This window comes from Microcebus murinus, chromosome 8, assembly GCF_040939455.1.
Source record: "Microcebus murinus isolate Inina chromosome 8, M.murinus_Inina_mat1.0, whole genome shotgun sequence".
NCBI classification, from domain to species: domain Eukaryota; kingdom Metazoa; phylum Chordata; class Mammalia; order Primates; family Cheirogaleidae; genus Microcebus; species Microcebus murinus.
The window spans coordinates 58535772-58551239 of record NC_134111.1 but is presented as its reverse complement, the minus strand read 5'-3'; the positions used below and the strand labels follow the sequence as shown (position 1 = coordinate 58551239).

Sequence of the window (15468 nt, the reverse complement as noted above, 5' to 3'; positions counted from 1 at the left end):
CCCTCAGGGGTTTTGGGAGATAAGCTCCCACTCTATCCTGCGGTGTAAAGATCAACGGTGGGTGGCATGCAAACTTAGTGGCAAAGCACCACCTCCGCTCTCCAGGGGAGCCCGCTGTGTTCCCCCGCCAGCCTCATCCAACTAGTAGCTTCTTACAAATGCAGTATTTGGGGTCCCATCCCATACCTATTCAATAAGAACCTGGATTTTAAGAAGATGCCCAAAGTCTCGGGAGCGCTGGCTTATACAACTAAGAGTATTGCAATGCGCTAAATCCTCCTGAACAGCAGGGACCAGGCGGAGGGGGCCCCTTATTCCCCCTTCTGGACCTGGGTCTTTGTGGTGAGTGGCGGCGACGCGAGGCTGCGGCCGAGGCGCGGGACCAGGTCCCGGGCGGCCCCGCCTGCCGCCCCGCCTCCTCCCGGGTCTGTGCCCTGCGCGCGTTGCTGTGGCAGCGCCGGACGCAGCTAGAGCCGCGCTCCCGGCCGCCTCCGCCGGCCGCCGCCTCCAAAGGCCTCCCCGGGCCCTGGCTCGGGCCCAGCCGGCGGCTTCCCCATGCCCCGGAGCAGGCGCAGCAGCCGGGTGAGTGCCCTGGAGGGCGGCCGGGAGGAAGAGGCGGCCGCGGTGCCCCCGGCGCCGTTAACCTCCGCGCAGCAGACCGAGGCGGCGGCGGAGCAGACTGTGCTCCGAGGCATCTTCGAGATTGGAAGGGGCAGCTGTGACGTGGTGCTGAGCGAGCGGGCCCTGCGGTGGCGGCCCATTCAGCCCGAGCGCCCGACCGGTGAGTGCCGGGTCCCGCGCCCCCGCCTCCCACCGCGCCCCTCCCAGCTCGGCCCCCCTCTCCTCCGCCGCCCCGACAGGTGACCGCGTCCCGAAGCCGCCGCCTCCTCCTTCCCAACGGGGACCTCGCCCCTAGCAACCCCCGGGGTCCCCCGCGGCCCGCCGCCTCCGCCTGGCTTCCCGCCTCCGGGCGCGTTCCCGGGACGGACGTCACGGCCTCTCCTCCGCGTCTTCACGGAAAAACTTGAGCCCCAAAGGGCAGGCGGTTTACAGAGGCGGGAAGTCACCTACCCTGACCCTCTACGTTGAAGTTTTAACCCAATTTATGGCGGTACACTGAAAGTATAAGCCTTTTTACAGAGTGTGCCTACACATGGGTTCCGAATCCAGCTCTCATTTTGCTGACCTCTGAAAATTTAACCCCAGAGGTTTGGGGTCTTATTTTTTTTTTTTTTTTCCAACCCTCCCATTTCTTGCCATTGTCTAGAATCAAGGCTTCTTCAGGCTCAGTCTAGAAACTTTTGATGTTTAATATTGACCCTAGAATGTTGAATCACTGTTTTGAGGTGGTTAGTTACATGATGAGGTTTACTTGCGTTTGCCTCTTACTGACTTAAAATTTTAGTTAACCCAGAATATGTTTTAGTGCTATAGTTTATACATATTTCAAGTCTTGGTCTGTTTTTATGTCTTATTCAAATAGTCTTAAAAATAGACATTAATATCTTATAAAGATCTTACAATAGCCTTATAAATAGACTTTTAAATAGTCTTATTTTCAAGTCTGAATATAAGAAATACTCCCTGTTGTTGCATTAGCTTCGATGTGAGTGGTGAAAGACAGATGGCATGGAGGAGACACTACGTCCAGGGTACTACTGAACTTGGGAGGACATGATTAGGGGAAACTTTGGAATGTGGTACACAGCCTCTTTTAGCTACATACAAATTTATGAAATTAAAAAATTACCTTCCCTGTTGGAAAACAAGATACAGTGTGCTTTTTGTCTTACAGAATAGAAAAAGTCACTGTTTCAAAGTTTCTTGTTCAAAAGTCTAACAAACTGAAACCAACACTAATCAGGGACCCAGAACTGGTTATGATAGCCGACTCTGCTTGTGTTGCATGTGCCATGCTCACTCAACTAAGACTAAAACTATCTTTGACCTTCATTAAAATGTTATCAGGTGTTTTGAAACCGAAGGTGAAGTATTTTCTTGAACCTGTGAAATTAAAAGCCAGGATATAGATATGGAATTATTCTGTTAGTCTTTAAGACGGTTTGAGTTGTGGGATCTAGAAGTTTATAATTAGAGTTTAGATTAACCCAAAGCGACAATTTAACCTACGATGAAGCTAAAATACTATAAAATTATTAATAAAATGAGACATTGTGCAATGAGAGGTCATACAAATCAACACTGCAATGCTGGTAAATGAAACGAAGAAGCAAACAATGACATGGAAAAAGAAATGCTGTTTCGTATTGAGCATGGTGATTGAGAAAAAAAATAGGTTTAATTAGCATCCCTTCCTGGCAGTAGGATTTTAAAAGATATCTTGACAGTTTCATAACTGTAAAGGTTGTAAGTGCCAATTCTTTAATTTTGCCCTAAAACCCTTTGGTTTTCTTTTCCTTCATACAGGTGTACCACTTTTTTTTTTCTTTTTGTAATTAACACCTGGTATTTAAACCACTTCAGGTCTCTAAAATTGGGACGCACTACTAAGTACTTCTATTTATAGAAGTAACCAAGAGATGTTTTATTTAGATAAAATAATAAGAGTGGGGAAAGAGAGGGAAGTATTCAGAGATGATATGAATAAATGTGAAAAATATTCCCTGTTGTTGAATTAAGTTAGACGTGAGTGGTGAAAGGTGAATGAAATGGAGGAGAAACTGCATCAGGGTTACCATGCGTGGGAGGATATGGTGTGGTACCATATCATGGAGGGCCATGTCCATTGCTGGTTGGCAGGTGACTGGCTGTCCCAGCAAAGCGTGGGGGAAGTCACTTGGCATTGTTAAATCATATATATGAGATGTTTGCCTCATAGTGCCATACTTGTTTTCACTGATGAAATAAAATACCATGTGATCTTTCTAATTTTCTATCTTGAGTAATGAGAAAAGACACTAATGTGTTTATGAGGGCTATCACTGCCAAAATCGGGACTAATTGATGGTCTTGTTGGCAGGGTGAGTATAACCACAGTGATTGTAGTTGTCTTTATTGGGTTCAAGGGTGACTTGGAATAATGGTTGTTACTCTTCCCTGTAGAAGCGAATGTCATGGAAAAGAGCCTTTAAGTCAAGATGGGAGGCACACAATCACTAGCACTATTGTCTTTTTTATTTGAAATAGGAAAATTTTAAAAAATCAAATGTATGATATAGTATTATACATGTTCTTCTTTATTAACTCAACTAGATTCAGCAGTCAGACTAATAATTCTTTCAAATTCTTTGATATAGTATAATTGTACATATTTAGGGATACAAATTGATGTTTCAAAATTTATGTTGCATAATGTTCCAGTTAGAGTAGTGTATTCAATCACTTCATGCAGTTACCATTTCTTTGTGGTGAGAATTTTCAAAATCTTCTCTTATAGCTATTTTGTAAAACATAGTATTTTACTGTTAACCATAGTCACCCACTGTGCTTTTATTCCTCCTATCTAATTGAAATTTTGTACCCATTGACCACTTCCTCTTTTTTAAAAAAATTTTTAATTTTTTATTTTATTGTATTATGGGGGTACAAGTGTTAAGGTTACATATATTGCCCATGCTCCCCTCCCCCCTTGAGTAAGAGCTTCAAGCGTGTCCATCCCACAAATGTTGCACATGTTACTCATTTGGTTGTATATACCCATCCCCTCCTCCCCCTCCCACCCTTCTGACACCCGATAAATGTTACTCCTATATGTCCACTTAGGTGTTGATCCATTAATAACAATTTGCTGGTGAGTACATGTGGTGCTTGTTTTTCCATTCTTGAGATACGTAGTAGAATGGGTTCCAGCTCCATCCAGGAATATACAAGAGGTGCTATATCACCATTGTTTCTTAAAGCTGAATAGAACTCCATGGTATACATATACCATATTTTATTAATCCACTCATGAATTGATGGGCACTTGGGTTGTTTCCACAGCTTTGAAATTGTGAATTGTGCTGCTATAAACATTTAAGTGTAGGTGTCTTTTTCATAAAGTGACTTTTGATCTTTTGGGTAGATACCCAGTAGTGGAATTGCTGGATCAAATGGTAGATCTACTTGTATCACTTTGAGGTATCTCCATATTGCTTTCCACAGAGGTTGAACTAGTTTGCAGTCCCACCAGCAGTGTAGGAGTGTTCCTCTCTCTCCGCATCCATGTCAGCATTTATTGTTTGGGGACTTTTTGATAAAGGCCATTCTCACTGGAGTTAAGTGATATCTCATTGTGGTTTTGATTTGCATTTCCCTGATGATTAGAGATGTTGAGCATTTTTTCATATGTTTATTGGCCATTTTGTCCTCTTTTGAGAAGTTTCTGTTCATGTCCTTTGCCCATTTTTTGATAGGGTTGTTTGATTTTTTTCTTGCTGATTTTCCTGAGTTCTAAATAGATTTTAGTTATCAGCCCTTTATCAGATGTGTAGCTTGAAAAAATTTTCTCCCATTCTGGACCACTTCCTCTTTATCTCCCCTTCCAGCCCCTTTCTAGTCCTCATTGTTCAACTCTCTTCTTCTGTATCAACTTTTTAAAAGATTCTACACGTGAGTGAGATCAGGGCATTTTGTCTTTCAGTGCCTGGCTTATTTCACTTAATATAATGTCTTCCAGGGTCATCTATGTTTTCACAAATAATGAGATTTCATTCTTTTTCATGACTGTAAAGTATTCCATTGTGTATATATACCATATTTTCTTTATCCACTCATCTGTTGTTGGACATTTAGCTTGATTCCATATCTTGGCTATTGTGAACATGCTGTAATAAACATAGAAATGCAGATATGTCTTCAACATATATTTTGGGGGGATATGTTTTGGGAGATATATGGGTTTTATGTTTTTACTTTTCTGAGGAGCCTCCGTACTGTTTTCCATAATGGCTGTACTAGTTTACAATATCAATGGTATGTAAGTGTTTCCTTGTCTCCATATCCTCGCCAACACTTGTTATCTTTTGGATAATAGCCATTGTAACTAGAGTAAGATAGTAGATCACCGTGGTTTTGACTTGAATTTCCCTGATGATTAGTGATGTTAAGAATTTTTAATATACCTTTTGATAATTTGTATGTCTTTTGAGATGTGTCTATTAAGATCTTTTGCTCATTTTTAAAGTCAGGTTTTTGTGGGGGTTTTTTTGTTGTTGTTGTTGCTGTTTCTTATGTATTCTGGATACTAACGCCTTGTCAGATATATAGTTTGCAAACATTTTTACCATTGTATAGGTCTCTTTACTGTTAATAGTTTCCTTTGCTGTGCAAAAGCTTTTTAGTTCGATGTAATCCTGTTTGTTTTTGCTTATGTTGCCTATGCTTTTGAGGTCTTCTTTTAAAAATCCTTGCCCAGTTCAATGCCATGAAGCATTTCCCCTATGTTTTCTCCCAGTAGTTTTATAGTTTCAAATTTTACATTTGAGTCTTTAATCCATTTTGAGTTGATTTTTCTGTATGGTGAGAGGTAGGAATCTAGTCTTATCCTTCTGCATGTGGATATCTAATTTTCCTCCCATTTTTTGAAGACATTGTCTTTTTCCCAATGCGTGTTCTTGGCCCCTTTGTTGAAAATCAGTTGACCATAAATGTATGGATTTATTTCTGGGATCTCTATTCTATTGGTCTACATGTCTGTTTTTATGCCAGTACTGGTTACTACAGCTTTGAAGTATAGTTTGAAGTCAGGTAGTGTGTTTCCCTCAGCTTGGTTCTTTTTGCTCAGGATAGCTTTGGCTCTTTGAGGTCTTTTGTGGTTTTATATAAATTTTAGGATTGTTTCCTCTGTTTCTGTGAAGACTGTTATTGGTATTTTGATAATGATTGCATTAATTCTATAGATCACTTTGGGTAAGGCCATTTTAACAATATTCAATGCATGGGCATGGATTATTTTCCCATTTGTGTCCTCTATTTCTTTTAATGTTTTATAGTTTTCAGTGTAGAGCTCTTTCACATCCTTGGTTAAGTTTATTCCTAGGTGTCTTACTTTTTACTAGCTATTGGTAATAGAATTGTTTTATTTTCTTTTTAAGATAGTTCACTATTGGCAAACTATCTGAAAAGAATATAGAAATGCTACTGATTTTTGTATGTCGATTTAGGTATCCTGCAACTTTATTGAATTTATTAGTTCTAACAATTTTTTTTTATGAGGTCTCCAGGGTTTTCTATATATAAGATCATGCCATCTAAACAGGAACAATTTGACTGCCTCCTTTCCAATCTGGATGCCCTTTATTTCTTTCTCTTGACTCATTTCTCTGGCTAGAATTTTCAGTACTATGTTGAATAAAAGTGGTGAAAGTAGGCATCCTTGTCTTGTTCCTGATCTTAAAGGAGAAGCTGAAAGTATGATGTTAGCTGTGGAATTGTCATTTATGGCCTTTATTGTGTTGAGGTATACCTTCTATACCCAATTTGAGAGTTTTTTCTTTTTATCATGAAGGGATGTTGAATTTGGTAGATAATTTTTTGGCATCAATTGACATGATTATACAGTTCTGGTCTTTCTGTTAATGTGGCATGTCACATTTATTGATTTGCATGTGTTAAACCATCTTTACATTTCTGGGATGAATCCTACCTGATCATAGTGAATGATTTTTTTATGTGCTGTTGGACTTGGCTTGCTAGTATCTTGTTGAGAATTTTTGCATCTTTGTTCATCAAAGATACTGTACTGTAGTTTTCTTTGTTGTGTTCTTGTTTTGGAATTAGGGTGATGCTAGCTTTGTAAAATGAGTTTGGAAGTGTTCTCTCCTCTTCAATTTTCTGGAATACTTTGAAGAGAATCATTAGTTCTTCTTTTAAATCTTTGGTAGAATTCTTTGGTAGAAGCCATCACATCCTGGGCTTTTCTTTGATGGAAGACTTTGTTTCAATTCATCACTTGCTATTGGTCTGTTCAAATTTTCTATTTTCTTCATAATTTAATATTGGTAGATTATATGTGTCCAGGAATTTATCCATCATTTTGTTATCAAATTTATTGGTATAGAGTTTTCATTAGTTTCTTATAATCCTTTGTATTTCTGTGGTATCAGCTTTAATGTTATTTTTTTCATTATTGATTTTTGTCTTTTTTCTTAGTCTAATTAAAAGTTTGTCAATTTTCTTTCCAAAAAACCCAACTCATCATTTTTTGATCTTTTGAGTTGTTATTTTAGTCTGAGATTTATTATTTATTTCCTTCTACCAATTTTGGATTTAGTTTGTTCTTGATTTTCTAGTTCTTGGACTGTATCATTAGGTTCTCAGAAATCTTTCTTCTTTTTTTTTTTTTGATGTAGTCACTTATGGCTATAAATTCCCTCTTTAACTTTTTCTGTGTCCCATAGGTCTTGATATGATGTATTTCCATTTTCATTTGTCTCAGGGAAGTTTTAAATTTCCCTTTTAATTTCTTCATTGGTCCATTGGTTGTGTAGGAGCATGTTGTTTAATTTTCATCTATTTTTAAAGTTTCCAGAGTTTTTCTTGCTGATTTCTAATTTTATATCATTGTGATCAGAAAAGATACTTGATCTCTATTTTAAATTTAAGAAGATAATGTGTGATCTGTCCTCCAGTGCTCCATGTGCAGTTGAGAAGAATGTGTATTCTGCAGTTGTTGGATGGAATGTTCTGTAAATGTGTGTTTGGTCCATTTGCTCTATGGTGCAGCTTATGTGCAATGTTTGTTTGTCCAGGTGATCTGTCCATCATTGAAAGTGAGGTGTTGAAGTCCTCTACTATTATTGTATTGCAGTCTATCCCTCTATTTAGGTCTAGTAATAATTTGCTTTATATATATGGGTGCACTGGTGTTGGATGCATATGTTTGTAATTGTTATATGCTTTTGTTAAATTGATTATTATATTATCTTTCTCTTCTTACAGTTTTTGACTTAGACTATTTTATCTGATATAAATATGGCTACGCCTACTTGCTTTTGGTTTCCATTTGCATAAAATATATTTTTTCATTTTTTCACTCTAAGTCTGTTTCTTTAATGGCAAGGTGAGTATCTTATAGGCAACATATAGTTGGGTCTTGTTTTTTTTAATATTTAACCACTCTATATTTTTTAATTGAAGAGTTTAATATGTTTACATACAAGGTTATTATTGGTAAGGACTTATTTCTGCCATCTTGTTGTTTTCTGGCCAATTTGTAGATCCTTTGTTTTTTTTCCTCTCTCATTTACCTCTGTGGTTAGGTGATTTTTTTTGGTGCTAAGCTTTCCTTTGTTTGTGTATCTGCTATAATTTTTCTTTGTGGTTACCATTGTACTAACATAAAGAGTCTTGTATTTATAATAGACGATTTTAAGCTGATGGCAACTTAATTTTAATTACATAAAAACTCTAGACTCTTTTCTCCCCTCCCCATTTACGCTTTGTTGACTTAATTTGTTTTTTTGTCTATTATGTACTCCTTAGCCACTAATTGTAGCTGATGTTGTTTTTGACCATTTTGACTTTAAACCTTCATACTAGAGGATTGATACACTTGTATAGCACCTTTATATTACTGGGGTATTCTGAGTTTGATTTTTGAATTTACCTCTATTGGTGAGTTTTATACTTTCATATATTTCCATGATAGTAATTGTCATCCTTTCATTTGCAGCTGTAACAATCCTTTAAGTATTTCTTATAAGGCTAGTCTAGTGGTGATGAATTACCTCAGTTTTTGTTTGTCTGGGAAGGTCTTTATTCATTTCTGAAGCATAGATATGCTGGATTTAGTATTCTTATCTGGCAGTCTTTTTTTTCTTTTAGCACTTTAAACATATCATCCCATTCTCTACTGGCATGCTGAGAAATTTTTTTTTTTAAATTTCATTCATCAGATTTTTCAGATCTGTGATTCTGTTTGGTTCTTTATGATACCAACCTTTGTTGAATTTATCATTCAGATCATGAACTCTTCTGATTTAATTGCATTATTTTTCTGTATTCTCTTGTATTTTGCTGAATTTCCTTAAGATCATTATTTTGAATTTTTTAGGCATTTCATAAATGTCCTTTCTTTGGTGTCTGTTACTGGAGACTTACTGGTTTTTTTGTGGCAGGGGTGGGGTGTCATGTACCCATGCTTTTTCATGTTTTTCCTTATGTCTCTATGTTGATATCTGGACATCTAGTGGAATAGTCACTATTTCCAATTTTATGTAGTAGCTTTGTAGTAGACATGTTTTCCCATTGATGGGTCCTAGGGTGCTGGTTGGGTATGATATATTGGCTTTGGTTATAGGTGGACTCACTAGCATGGTATCTGTAAAGTTTTTTCAGCTCCAGTACTTGTTGTCAATGTCTGCAATTACCTCAGTGGCCTAGACTGCAGGCATTTGTATGGTGGTGGTGTGGTTTTGCTGGGGATGGGGAGCCAGGCTGTTGGGCTGGGCTCTTGCAGGTGCAGAGGCTGTTTGTTGAGCTCTCCAGGGATAAGAAAGTGTGAAGAATTTTTTCTAGCTTTTTCTATATTTATTTAAAATTCTGTTGTCTGGCTCAGTGTTGTTCTTTATTCCAAGTCCTTCTATCAGTGATGGTCATACCATAATCACTTTTGAAGTTTCAGCCTTTCTTGACCTCTTCCCTTTTAGTGATTTTCACCTTCATTCCACTTCATTTGCTGCCACTCATGGCCACAGCATAGATGTTTGTCATCTCTCTCCAAGGCCAACCCATCCCATCTCTTCAGCCTCATCTAGGAATTTGTCTCATCTGATACCCTTTTTCTTAGGTTTTCAGCCTTGGCTTTCGACCAGGTTTTTCCCTTTTACATAATGATATGTTCCAAACTCTTCCATCCTAATTATCCCCTGCCTTGTTCTGCAAGCTTTAGCTGCGATCCTGCTTTTCTTCCTCTCTTGCTCTGATAAGCTCCTAGGAAAGTCAGTTTACTCTCACTGGCGTCCATTAATTCATTCACCTCTGTTATTCCTCAACAATCTGAGCCCTGGCTCTGTTCCTTCTCTCTTGAGCAAAGGTTAGCAGCAACATTCTAATTGCCCAGCCAAATGGGGAATTTCATCTCTTACATTTCTGGAATTCTTCATTTGACTTTGACTCAGCTCCCTGTGTTTCTGTGACACCAACAGCATCTAGTTTATCAGTTTCCTGTGGGGACTTCATTCTATCTGCCTGTCAAATTCTGGTGTTCCCAAGGAGTCTGATCTGTTGTCACTCATCATGTGCTCTCTGGACTGGATCATCCATTATTCTCATCTACCATCATCTGCCTTCAGAACTGCCACAAATTTGGTATGTCTGAGAAAAGCAACTTTTCTTGCTCCTTAGGATAACTCCTGGCTCGGTGTTCCCTATCACCGAGGGTTATGGAACCCACCAATTATTCAGTGTCAGTTGTCAGAATATTTAACTTTGCTTTTTAGATATTTGTAAGTTATGATGCAATAATTAGGATGGAAAACTAGAATTCATTGTAGCTTATGTTGAATGGATCATATCATTGCACACATAAGTAGTAAACATTTTGGCTCAACATGTGAAGGAGTATTTAGGAAGCTATCTGGAATGTTATGTAAGTGAAGATTCTGAAGGTAACCCTGGCCTCACTGTCTCTTATTACTTCTAATCCTGTGCACTCTATTTGCTAAGTATTTCTCAAATCTGCCTTCCTTCTCTGGTCAGCCAATCACCACCCTAGCTCAGGCCTTTATTATCTCTCATTTGACCTTCTCCCTCAGCTCCTTTGAGCTTGTGCTCAAATGTTACCTTCTTAATAAGGCTTTCTCTGATCAGCTGCTTAAGATTCCCTTCTACACACTGTCTGACTCCCTTCACTGTCTTATGTTCTTCCATGGCACTTATCTTTCCAGGTACTATATAATTTCTACTGTCTGTACTCCCCACCATCACTCCACTTCAAGAAAGTGGGTATTTTTATCCATTATATTATTGACTATCCTAATAGGAAACACATGGCACGTTTACATTAGGAGTAACTTAGAGTTTTTAAAAGTCAGTATTTATAAAGACATAGGCACGATGTGGGGATAATGAAGTACTCTTGGAACTAGTAATAGATGGGCAGATGATACCATTCTTAAGCCCAAAATGGCAAAGTGAAGGAGCGGACACCCGGGCTTGGATTCATAAAGACTATGTGAGGGAGATTACTAGACAGAAGCTGTGGCCTTTGCCTCCGCTTGGCTGATTTCCTCAACCAATCCCCCTGCACAGAGGGAGGAAGGGACTAAATTAGCTAAACTCCCTCTTTTCTGGCTCACATCACAGTCTGAAGCCAGCTGTAAGCCAGAGGGCAAGGGGACCACTTGAAGCCATGCAGTGTAGCCTCCCAGGTACAGAGCAGGTGGAGAAGGATGGAGACTAGATCTAGATGGGGAAAAGAGATGATTTTTGGAACATCTGTCTTATTTACTGTCAGCACCTTGAAGAGTGCCTGGCATATAAATAATCATTTGTTGAATGAATCAATTTGTTACTGGTTTGCTGGTCTCATGAACCTTAGTTTTGCCTATTGCATTGTAACTTGATTACTATTCTTCCATTTAACACCAACTCTTCATCACCTGCAAGAGCAGTAAACCCTCCCGCCCACTCACCTTTTTAAACATCAGGACTCTTTTTAATATCTTTGAGGAATCTCCAAAAAGAAGAAAAAAAACATATTAAGTGAGTCCCTAAAGTATAACAGATAAAAGTAGAGATGCCTTGATTGGAGTAGTGGGTAAAAGACCCTAAGTCTGTCTGCTTGGCTCCCCCTTTTACCTGGCAGGAATATACCTGCTCTATTCAAACCCCACTGATGTAGATAATGGAATAACAGACATGCTCCTTAACATGGTATGAGATTCTCATGCTCAACTCCTGCCTATCTCTGCATCCTTTTTCCTAGTAGTTTTCTCATATTTTACCATCCTGTGATAGAAGGAATTACAATACTAGTTCTCTCTCTGCTGTATTTTTCCTCACTGTTCCGGCTAATGGGAATTTGCTTCCTTTGTGCTTTATTTTTAGTGATTCCATGTTTACATTCATTAAAATTAATGAAGATTCATTATTTTTTTTCTTAGGAATAATTTGATCTACACTCAGACAACAAATCAAACTTTGTTTTTTCCCATCAGATGTGAAGCTCCTTGTGGGTCTCTTCAATTTGGCATTATTCTAGGATTTCTAATTTAGGAGCTAATGTTGGCCCACTTCTCCTCCAGTGTGAAGTTCATGGCAGGAAGTTTCCATTTTGCTCAGCTGAAGGGTGGACAGCATTGAGCAGGGCATAGATTAGGATGCTACAATTATAATACAAACTGAGTAGAAAAAGTCATCATCAATTCAGAAAATCTTTTTCATTGCCTGCAATTGTACCTGATGATCTTTCTCTTAGAATCTCAAATTATGGCCATTTTAATTGTAGAATCATATATTAGTTTATAAGGTGATTGTCAACCTTGCTGTTTACAACCTAGGAGAGAGTAAAATCCTGAAGAAATGAAAGTGATCAAATGAGTTTTTTTTGTTGTTTGTTTGTTTGTTTTTTTTTTTTGAGGTCAAATGCAAAAGGCCAGACAAGACTGGTCCCAGGCAAGCCAAGGCAGTGCAATGCCACTGTGGGGCCAGCCCCTCATGTGGTGCCAGGGACTGGGTATGAGGTGCCAAAAAGCAAGAAGAAAATAACAGAAAGGGGACATGGGCAGACACCACAGAATCATTTGTATATTTCATAATTTAGCCTTTACCTTGTGGTATTACCAGATCAGGTATTTTTAGAGTTCAGTATTTTCAAAAGCATCACTGATCACCTATCAGCATTGTCTCAAACCTCAATCATGGACAGATTTGTAAGAACATGTGCTTACGAAGTGGTAAGCTTTTATTTGAAATACGAGATTGAGGCAGAAAATAAAAGCATTTTTATGCATCCTCAGAGCAAGATTTTATTGTCCTATGTGACTAGATATGTTGTCTTAACCCATTTCCCTCACACAGGAAATGCTACTGATGGGGAGAGTAAGTAATGGGTAGGAATAGACAATATTAAGCTCATATTTTAGTATGTGAAAGAATGATCAATTTCGGGATCTCTGTGACAGAAATGGCAAATATCCACAATGCTGTCTCTCACTGGGAACATGTCTCCGCTACTCTTCCTCGGTTCTCTGAAGTGATGGCCCGTTAGGGATTGATAAATATTATACACATTTCTATGCTGATATGTGATTTTTCATAAAGTGAAATTTCACAAAACAATTCTTAGCATTGCTATGTGAGAGTCATTGTGTGATCTGTTTTCATTACAAGCAAATACTGATTGTGATTCACTAAATTGGCTTCATAATTTCTTAATGGATAGCACCTGGAAGTATGAAAAGCTCTACAGGGTGTCTTGCAGCTTCCCTTCTCCAGCTGTCTGTAATCTGCCCTCATTTGTGGTGTAGGAAAGGTTTCAGGAGTGGGCACTGAAGGTCCTGAGGCCTTGTCTCAGCAAATAGCAAGGTGTGGAACTGATTTGGGCAAGTCATTTAACACCTCTGATTATAGGTTCATTCACCTGCAAGATGAGGGGTTTATATTGTATTGTCTCTATGTACTATCAACTCTGATCACCTGTGAAGTTTCATTTTAAAGAATATATCTATTTCTATGGACTTTAAGTGCTAGAGCATTTTGTCAAATTAAATACTTCTGATTTAGGTTTGAATGGTCAGTGGGGCCTACCTTCTGGTGTGTGTGGAGGGATATTGTATTTTACAGCAGGAACTTCATAGTCCTAATGAATTTCTAATTAGAAGAACCACATGGGAAATATAGGCCAAAGCCCCTTGCTTCCCTTCCCCACCTCAGGGCACAATGAATAGAGGTGGGCAATAGCTTTGGCACTGATCTCATCTTTGGAAAGGTAGAAACCATTTTCTGAAAGAAAAGAGTTGGTCAAGGCTAGTTGTAAGCAGATTTTTCATTATGAACAAAAGAATTAGCTTATTCTTTTATTTCATCTTTTTGTGTCTTTTGTCAAATTTCTGAGCTAAGATTTTGTTTAGCATTTGAATATTCCAAATATGTTTAAAAATGGAAGTTTCACTTCTTAGTCATGGTTGACAACACTCTATTTTTTATATGCTTGCTACCTCAGGTTACCAACTTCATGTTATGTTTTCTCAAAAGGGTATCCCTGCCACAACTCTAAGTTCAACTGAATTAGAGCAGTGACTAGAAAATCTGAGAAAGCTGAGCTTCAAAATAAGGTCTTGAAAGTGTTTCTTGCTGTTACAAGAGTCAAAACCATTTACTTGAGCCTAATGTTTATATAAACATTTACTTTCTGGAAACGTAGCACCGTGAAAAGTAATGTGGAAAAATGTGAAAATGAGGGGAAAAAAAATTTTAAAACAAGAGTTGGTGATTATGTGGGACTTAGCAGAACAGAGTATATTCTAAGTATTAATCTGCCTGAGCTGTTTGGGAACAGATGTACGTGAAACAGATACCCGGTGTTCTGTTGTGTACATCCAGAGTGAGACATCTGTTGGTGGCTGTGTGGTCAGAAATAATGGAAGCCAGGGTTAAACTCCAAAATGACCTGCTACTCACGAGAATTATTGAAGGACTAATTACTCAGTAAAACATGATGCTTTGCTTCTGTCTCTGCACATTAAGAAGAAAATGCCTCTTTAGAAAAATTTAGTATGTTTCTACACTGTCAGATTTGAAGGAATTTTTAAAGGTGGGTATAAAGATTAAAGTTTACCTGGTAACTGCATATACTATCTGCTTGTAAAGTTTCTAAATGTTTTGATAAGTCCATTAACATTCTTAAAGGTTTTAGCTATTTATTAAGGTAAGTTGGTCCTCACAGAAAAACAAATGTAGAATGAATTCTCGAAAGCAGGACTATCCAGTTAGACTTTCTGAGGTGGAGGGAATGCTGATATCTGAACTGTGCAGTATAGTTGCTGCCAGCTACTTGGGGCTATTGAGAACCAGAGATATGACTAGTGTGACTGAGGAACTAAAATTTTAATTCTATTTATTAATAACTTTAATATCTACATGTTATTGGCAACTGCATTGGACAACACAGCCCTAACACATGGAGAGTTGAAAATGTTTATTTTCTTCCCAGACTATAGTTTTACTCTTTATGTAGAAAGGAAAGTATAGCTTATAAAAAATTAACTCTAATAATATAAAACTGATATGGTCATACAATTTGAGATATCGATTTAAAGATAAAGCAACTGAGTCCAGAGATGCCAAAGTGGCAGAGCCCTATAACATATTTTGTGTGTACAAGAAATGTATTCGTGAATTAATTGGCTAGGAGCAAAGTTAAAGCCCTGTCTATAAAAATCTTTGTATCCTCATGGTCATTGTGATTTATAATTGGCAAACTTATTCTGTTTCTTACTATGAGAATAATATATTTGAAATGATAACTATCCTAGCTTATGTAAGTTGACCCCATGAAAGTCTGCAAGTTAATGTTATTTTAAT

At 38.2% G+C, this 15468-nt stretch overlaps 1 protein-coding gene across 2 annotated transcripts in view; it reads left to right on the top strand.

The window, feature by feature from the left end:
* The first annotated feature begins 453 nt into the window (after positions 1–453).
* The window catches only part of CERKL (CERK like autophagy regulator), a 104478-nt gene continuing 89463 nt past the window's right edge, over positions 454–15468 (top strand). Inside the window, exon 1 of one of the 2 annotated variants that reach the window (XM_012785813.2) lies at positions 454–781. In XM_012785813.2, coding sequence (XP_012641267.2) covers positions 556–781 — 226 coding nt within the window. In that variant the 5' untranslated portion in view covers positions 454–555. The remainder of the gene's footprint in view (positions 782–15468) is intronic. The other variant, XM_012785811.2, reaches the window with a different exon arrangement.